We start from the raw sequence: 9219 nt of genomic DNA, 5'->3' as shown, positions 1-9219 counted from the left end.
AAACGTAACTGTTACTACGTAGTAAGTTAAGTTATAGTCACGGACGTTACGTACTTCGTATGTAGGTATTCTTCTCGTTCTTCTTCTTCTCTCTCTCTCTCTCTCTCTCTCTCTCTCTCTCTCTCTTTCTTTCTTTCTCGTTTTCTCTCCTCCGCGAAGTTTGTTAGGTATAGAGTTTCTTTGTTCCTCGGTTGGAGGTATCGACTGCAAACGTCATATGCATGATTAGCATTCAAACACATCGCGAAATATAGAAATAGATAGATTTTAGAAGAAAAACCCGAAGAAATCATAATTTATTTAATCTAATAAGAATATTTGATGACAATAGACAAACGCTTTTGTTATTGCTATTTTTACGCAATATCTTAATTTATAATTATATAACCGACATTGCGACATCGATGAGTTATAAATATTAATACGATGATGTAGAATAGTTTACAATGATTAATCGCGATGTAGTCATCTAAGATCGACAATTCGCGGCTTATAAAATATACTCGGTGCAGCATTGAATATTTGTTAAACAAATGATGTGCATAAGCGATTGTTTTGGTGAAACAATGATAGATTAGAAACATCTACGTTTTGATAAGCAGGGCATCATATAAGAGAATGCTCGTGAGTTTTTTTTTCTTTTTCGAAATGCATCGCAGAAAGTGACCAATGGACTTGGTTGTTTTATTCTTGCGAAAGTGATAAAGATGTGCGAAGGACATTCAACAATTCTCTCGACTTTCACAGCGTAGTTATGTAATTATCTATACGCTATGAATATCGGCACATTATTCTTAAAGATTAAATAGTCATGCAGAGACTAAAGAGTATGACTTTGCCGATATTCGGTTCCGCGATTCTCGAAGTGGCATTCAAACTTGGACGCTTCTATTCTCGTAGCAATCAAATCGGAAAGCTTTCATTGTGCGAATTGTGTGCATGAGAGCACAATAGTTTTACGCAAGATAACTGGCATTAATGAGGGAGATGCCATTTGTCAAGTTTACTTTTTTATTTTCTCGAATGGAAGTGTGAGTCAATAATGTTGAATCTAACACACTCGTATCGAAGGATAACTTTTATTTATTTTATTTTAGATTATTAATACTAATCTTATGAAGAAATAGTTATTAAATATTTGAAAGATTTGATTGTGTGAGTGTGTTTATCATAATATTTTTAAATGTTGTTCTATTTACTCTTGTAAATCTTATTTGAGAAATTCTCTAGTTATTTAATTTAGTTAATTACGTATAACAAAAATATTAAATTTTTATATCATGTTTTGTAATTACAAAAATTTTCGTAATCGAATGTTGAACTACATGTAGCTTGTTTGCATCCTCCACCTATAATCTTATAATCGTTTCGCGACACGCGATTCATCGTCAAAATCTCAATGTTGTTTCTTCATTAGCATTGCAACCATGTACACTTTCCAAAGTTTGTAATATGCGCACGCAAGCATTATCAACATTTTCCAAGTTTTCTAGACTTGTTTATAGTTACGCATTCTAAACGAGTGATTTTGTAATACAATTTTCATACTTACAGCATAAAATTACTATAAATTTTATTATTTGAAAAGTACTATAATTTTATGCTATGTTAATAAAGAAGAAAGTCTTAAACAGATGTTCATAATCAATTCTTATATTTACTATCGTGATAAGTACAGTTTTAACTAGGCTCGGTTCCATTAATGTAATAATGTAAGATTAATTTTAATCTCGGTTCTAATTCTAAGAATTAAAAAAAAGATAAATAGTAAGTTAAACCGAGATTAAAGTTAATCTTACATTAGTGGAGCAAGGCTTTGAGATGTTATAAACCAACTACTGAATCATAATTGAGAATCATATCTCAGAACCAGTATCTTAAGACGTTACTTAAGACAATCTTGAAATAAGAACAGACTGTGAATATCTCCGCTTTACAATTAGTCTTATTTAAATTGATGCGCAATTGCTATTTAAAAAATAGATATAATATCGAAATTATCAATAAACACGTTTTTGTATGTAATTTTTAGATAAATTATAAATCGTTTAAAGTGGATTTTAATTGTAATTAAATCGACGTTTATCCTCGCGATCATCGTCGAAATAACGCGCGAATTTGCACATCTTATAGTCTATTGTTCTGAATTTAGGGCACGTAGTCGTTACATACAAAAGCGATCATATCAGCTTCTATTATATGTGCTTTTATCACGTATGCAAATTCATGCAACTTCGCGAATGTCTACTAAAAATGAAATCTGTAAAAAGAAGAACGTGTCATATTGATCTACTTCCATTTAATAGTTTCTTTTACGTTTTGAATGATTAAATATTTTTCTTATCAATGATTTTCTGGAATTTTCTGAGAAGACTTTTTTTTTATCTGTGAATCGACAATTAACTACTATAATTGATCGGCGATCGTAAATCATAATCCATTATCTTTGGAAACGTGAGACACGTGTTCAGAATCGCACGTATATTTACTAACATAGATAGATAACTACACTGAGAAAAAAATGCTGTTGATTCAATTAATTTATATATTACGAGCTGTCATTAATATAAGTGATTAATTCATGTATATTTTTACATAAAGGCCTTGGTTATTGAAATTATAATTATGTCTTTATGTCAATACATGAATTAATCACGTATGTTAATGACAGCCCGCAATATAGATACTTTAATTGAATCGATAGCATTTTTTTCTCAATGTAAATAGAGCATTTATATAATTCTAGAGCAAACCCTCTAAGGACATATTGGGTCGTCCGGAAAGTTCGTGCCGCAAAAGATTTAATAAATGAAATTAAAAATTTAAATCTTTTGCGTTTCAATTTTCCTTCAAAATCGGCGAACTTTCCGGACAACCCAATATATACAGTGAATAATAATGATAAAGAAAACAAAAATAATATAAAAATAAGTACACAAAAAATAAAAAAACGTATGTACATAAATAAAATAAGGACAAAAAATAAGAATTATTATTAATAAATAATATGTTAAAATAAAAATTAAAGAAAAGAAATACATAAAAATAAAAAAATACATAAAGAGAGATATAAGAGGATAATATCGTAGATATAATGTAGGATAATAAAAAGAGAAAACATTTTATCAATCTACACATAAATTATTAAATGCGATCTATGTATGAGAAAACTGATTTATTTCAAGTGCAAGGAACAGAATTCGCGGAAAGAACGATTTTACTGAAGTATCAAAAAAACTTAGCTAGATACATATCCGAAAATAATTTTATCGGGCTATCAAAATAATTATGTAGGACGCTCAAGCTATATAATTATTAGAATGTCAAAATTTTTTGCAGCATTTCCTCATCATGCTTAAATTTCTTATATAATTATTTTGAATAGTCCAACAAAATTATTTCCAAATTTGTGTATCCAGCTAGATTAGTACATATTTCAGTATTTTAATTGTTCTTTCTGTGCGCAATTTCTGGCAGTACAGCTGCAGTGAGGAAATAGCGGAGCTCCAAGAATAGAGAAATCGCTCGATCTCAATAAGTCAAGAATACGGAGGTCCAACTGTACCTCGTGACTCATAACGTACGTATGTTACAAGACCGCCTGTGTCGATGAGACGCGTTGTCTCAAAGGGAAATTGCCACTAACGGATGCATGGAATCAAACAGGACATCGTACGGGGCATTCTCCGCGAGACGGGAGCATACCGACGCGCGTGCTTATTAATAGCCGCCGCTTAACTCGATGGTTAACTTCGATGGCGAAAGATACGATCCATCTCGCGCGAGTCACGATCGGTAACGGAACCGGTTCGGAGTCCCTTGTGTGACTCGTACTAGGCGTTATGCGCGAGGAAGTGAAAGCAACGCTCGCGGGACAATACGTGGCCGTGGACTATCCTGTCGCAATGTCGAACTCGATTAAGTCGCGACGAATGATATGGCGGTAAAAAAGAAAGGCTACTTTGATTTGCGTAATCTGCTTAGATGCTTAGATGCTCCTCTCTTGATTGATTCGACCCCTTTATATGCAGTTCTACAGAAGAGAATCATGTAATATTTCCTTCGCAATTTACGCAGAAAAGTATTGACACATAAAATCGCATTATAAAATCATGATAGATCGCGTGAGCGCAATTATATTACAGATTATCAATTTAATTTGTGATTAACTATTTGATTACTACTCTACTATTGTGATTACTACTCTAGTTCTGTTAGGATTGCGTTTCAAGATTAAAAATTAAATTCGGCGCTCAGTTTGCAGGATTGGATATGAGTATATAAATTCACATTGAATTACATAATTATAAGTATTGAATGAAATTATAGCTGACCGTTTAGGGCTTTTCCTGTTTGTTGTGTATTATAGTCTTAAAGATATTTTGTTTAATATTGTTTCTATTACAGATAGTCATAATATTTTGTCTTAGTAAGAGAATATAATATAAAGAATTTCAGACAAATTATGAGATTGTTAGAAATGTTAAGATTGTAAGAAATGTGATTGAAAGTTATTACCATTGTTGCAAATCCTATATATAGGATGTCTTATAGCTCGCGACATTAATTTTAGTGACATATTCCTGATAAAATTAAGACGATAATTTTAAGATGAAAATGAGATATAACACTTTGGAAAGTGTTTATAATATATAAATCCAAAGATTCATCCATATTATTTACAATAGATATGCATTTATAATAGATACTCCAAAGTGTATAATCAACTGTACACTAGAAAGATAATAGAGAATGTCATATATTCAAAGCATGTAATTGCACAGCAGTCTGCGAACTTGTCGTGACTTAACATTGTATGAAGCAATCTTTCTAAAGAGTTATCAAGTCCTCCCGATAAGACGTGAATGAGTTGACATGATTAAAAAAGAAACGACGTATGCTTAATTGATTTAGAAATGTCAATAAACAGGAATATGTCACCAGATTTGCGCAACGTAAAAATTGATTATTAATATTCAGAACGTGTTCCATAACTTTCATACGTTCCATAAAGCAAAGAAAATCGAACGTGTTAGAATATTTGTGCAATCCACAAATATATCTTGACAAGAGCTACTGTTTTACATTTCTAGTTATTAAATACGTCGATGGTCACTGGACGATTGGTCAACTTTTAAGATATTAATTAATTTTAATACCGGTTTTAGAGAAAGATAAACAGTCAACTTTTCAATTCAGAATTTTGTTTATTGAATAACATATATTTATAATTGCATAATTTTAATCTTCTCTTGTAATTATAAGCCGAAAAAGAAAAATTTAGCAATTTCGATAACAATTATTTAATTTTGTTCGTAAATGTGAAATCGAAATCGAAATAATTAAACTAATTAAGTAGCATTTTGATATGAACAAATATGGTAAATATAAAACAATACATCATTAAGATGACAAATGTAATATTAATATTGACGATTAAATTCCGATCTCGAAATTAATCATTCAGCAAACTATTTAAATTCAATTTCAAATTCATCAATAGTCTCATAATAATCTCACAGTCATCGTATAGCAAGAGATTATATCTTTGATCTCTAATTGAAATTCTTTTTCAGAGGGTAAGGTCGAGGTGTCGAGGGATGGCAAATATCTCAGCACTTTACAACATGGTAAAGTATTGGGTGAACTCGCGATTCTTTACAATTGCAAGAGGACAGCAACGATCACTGCTGCGACTGATTGCCAATTATGGGCCATCGACCGGCAATGCTTCCAAACCATTATGATGAGGACCGGCCTCTCGAGACAGGCTGAATACACGGACTTCTTAAAGAGGTAAATCAGTATGATATCTAAATTTTTCTAGACTTTAATCTAATGCTGTCAGATATATCCTTGAATATTTTTTTTATCATGACAAATTTTGAGCTAATCATTGTTGTCTTTAAATATAAATGTTTTAAACAAAATTCTGCGATAAAATTGTTTAATTTTCTAAAAATTGATATTTTTTTATCTTTTTAAAATTGTTTGTTTGTAACCTACATTTCTTGAATAACAATTCGCTTTTTATTCTAATAACAATAACAGTGTAAAATTCTACAGTCTCTCCGATTTTAGTTTCTTTTAAATAAATAAATTTTTTATCCTGATTTATTTATTTGATCATTATCGTCTTCAAAGTGCTTTATGTCTTGTTATAAAATTGATATTTTTCAAAAAATTATATTATATTTTTGTCATTATATTTTAGCATATCTTACGTTCTCAGAATTATGAAATATTCTTTAAATAACGGATCGTTTTTTATTGCCATTGCACTAGAAATATAAAGTTCCGCGTTTGCAGATTATATCTGCAATTTCAACTTTTAAAATACGACGAATACTAAATTTGAACAATTATAACTGTACTTGATGAAAGTTCTTTCTAATAAGAAAAGATAACATCTTTTTCTTTTATTTAAACGTGCAAAATTCGATTCGTGCAGATGTTATTTTAATGATCAGTAACGTGGTGCAGTTAATTTATTGATGCAACTGACATAATTATGAAGAATACTAGTAGTAATAATTTTATATATATATATATATATATATATATATGTGTGTGTATAAAACACGACAGATAGTAAAATACGAATATCATCCAATGTTTCCTCAATAATTCAATTTACAGCAAAACTATCGTGAATGATGTTAATGAGACACTATTAAAAGATAAATTCATGTGAATTTATATATTTTTTTGTATATCTAATAATACATTACGTACAAATATTCCATTATCTAGAAAATATTTTCTTACGTTATGTCTGCGAGTTGAAAATTACAGTTTTTTTGTAAGTTAAAAAAATTAAATGATAACCTTATGTAGTAACCTATTATGAATATCTAATAAAAACTTGTAGAAATAATCTTACGTTGTATACATTTAGAATTGACGCATAATTTTACGTTTCAGCGTGCCAATTTTCAAAAATCTGCCCGAGGAAACTCTAATCAAAATTTCGGATATTTTAGAAGAGGTATGAGCTGACTTTCTTGATAAAACATATCTTTCGTTACTTTTAAATTATATAATTGATAATTAATTTCATATTTACAGACGTTTTACAACAATGGGGATTATATAATAAGACAAGGAGCGAGGGGTGACACATTCTTCATCATCAGTAGAGGACAAGTACGCGTGACAATAAAACAGCCCGATACAACAGAAGAGAAATATATTAGAATCTTAAGAAAAGGCGATTTCTTCGGTGAAAAAGCTTTACAAGGGTGAGTGTAATTAATATTATTTTCAATTTTTATTCAAGATTTTTGTTATTGTGAAAACATAAACATCCCACGTCATTTGTTACTTCTTGTTTAAATATATCTTATCTCAAGATTGTAATATTTTTAAATGTAATATTTTCGCATTTTAATAAGATTAAGATATAAATATATGCTAATTTACTTCACCATTATAGAGATGATCTCAGAACTGCTAATATTATCGCTGATGATCCAGAAGGAGTGAACTGTTTGGTAATAGACCGCGAAACGTTTAATCAATTAATCTCATCCTTGGATGAAATCCGAACGCGATACAGGGACGAGTTGGTGGAACGTAGGAGGTATCTATATATATATATATATATATATATATTCTTTGTTAACTACAAGTAATTAGTATTATATAAGTATTATCTAGTAATTGTGTGTGTGTGTGTGTGTGTGTGTGTGTGTGTGTGTGTGTGTGTGTGTATGTGAGAGAGATAGCTGTAATCACTATTATTTGTAAATGTCAATTATGTTCCACGCTTAAAACATTAGGATGGGACAATAAACTGTACATTCCAAGTAAGTTCAACAATAAAAATATATTATGTAAATCAAAAACAAATATCAATTTACTGATAATATCGATAATTTTTTAGCATAAAATTATATTATTAATATTGTTAATAAATTGAATACAAAAAAATAGCGAAAATGTAGAAAAGCTTCTTTGCAATTTACAAATATACATTTAACATAACAAAGAAATAATTTGTATCGATTAACAAATATTGAAATCTTTTTTTTAGATTAAATGAGGAATTTCGAGATGTAAGATTACAAGACCTTCGGACTATTGCGACTCTCGGCGTGGGTGGTTTCGGAAGAGTTGAATTAGTCCAAATTGCCGGAGACAGCACACGATCCTTTGCTCTAAAGCAAATGAAGAAAGCGCAGATCGTCGAGACACGACAGCAACAGCACATTATGTCAGAAAAGAGGATCATGAGTGAAGCGGATTGTGATTTTGTAGTCAAGCTTTTCAAAACCTTTAAAGATAGAAAATATCTTTATATGCTGATGGAAGCCTGTTTGGGTGGCGAGTTATGGACTGTTCTTAGGGACAAAGGATATTTTGATGACAGTACTACACGCTTTTATACTGCATGTGTTGTCGAAGCATTCGATTATCTGCACTCCAGAAATATCATCTATAGAGATCTTAAACCGGAAAACTTACTTTTGGATAATCAAGGGTAGAGAATATATTCTGTATAATAATAAAATAATATATTATTTTGAGAAAATTTAAGAAATTATGGACATATTAATGTATTAATTTTGGATTATAAAAAAAATGTTCCATAATATTTAACAGATTTTGATGGATTTAGAATATTTCGTCGTATTATTTTTTAGATATGTTAAACTTGTGGATTTTGGCTTTGCCAAACGGTTAGATAACGGAAGGAAAACGTGGACTTTTTGTGGTACACCAGAGTATGTGGCACCGGAAGTCATTCTAAATAAAGGTCACGACATAAGCGCTGATTATTGGTCTCTTGGCGTTCTCATGTTTGAGTTGCTTACGGGTACGCCTCCTTTTACGGGTGCTGATCCGATGAAGACGTATAATATTATCTTGAAAGGAATCGACGCTATAGAATTTCCTAGATCCATTACGCGTAACGCGATGGCACTCATCAAAAAGCTTTGCAGGTAAATTGTGATATACTTTTACATATTAGAGTTTTTTTCTTTTTTCGTGATAAATTTATAACATAATACATATATTTGTTGTTAACTAACAGTATTGTTCTTTTTCAGGGATAATCCAGCAGAACGTCTTGGATATCAAAGAGGTGGCATTAGTGAAATACAGAAGCATAAGTAAATATAAATATAATATAATATAAATATTTTATTTATATATATATATATATATATATATATATATATATATATATTCTTATCTCTTAGCATTTAAATACAA

General features: G+C 30.2%; 1 protein-coding gene across 1 annotated transcript in view; it reads left to right on the top strand.

The window, feature by feature from the left end:
* Positions 1-9219, top strand: part of LOC105627059 (cGMP-dependent protein kinase, isozyme 2 forms cD4/T1/T3A/T3B) — a 45801-nt gene that overhangs the window by 36049 nt on the left and 533 nt on the right. Inside the window, exons 4-10 of the mRNA XM_012208338.1 lie at positions 5577-5796; positions 6925-6988; positions 7069-7241; positions 7436-7582; positions 8036-8482; positions 8646-8945; positions 9054-9116. Of these exons, the coding sequence (XP_012063728.1) occupies positions 5577-5796; positions 6925-6988; positions 7069-7241; positions 7436-7582; positions 8036-8482; positions 8646-8945; positions 9054-9116 (1414 nt within the window). The remainder of the gene's footprint in view (positions 1-5576; positions 5797-6924; positions 6989-7068; positions 7242-7435; positions 7583-8035; positions 8483-8645; positions 8946-9053; positions 9117-9219) is intronic.

The sequence above is a fragment of the Atta cephalotes genome (genome assembly GCF_000143395.1).
Source record: "Atta cephalotes unplaced genomic scaffold scaffold00008, whole genome shotgun sequence".
Taxonomy (NCBI): Eukaryota; Metazoa; Arthropoda; class Insecta; order Hymenoptera; family Formicidae; genus Atta; species Atta cephalotes.
The sequence above is the reverse complement of the archived record's forward strand: the minus strand, read 5'-3'. Positions and strand labels throughout refer to the sequence as shown.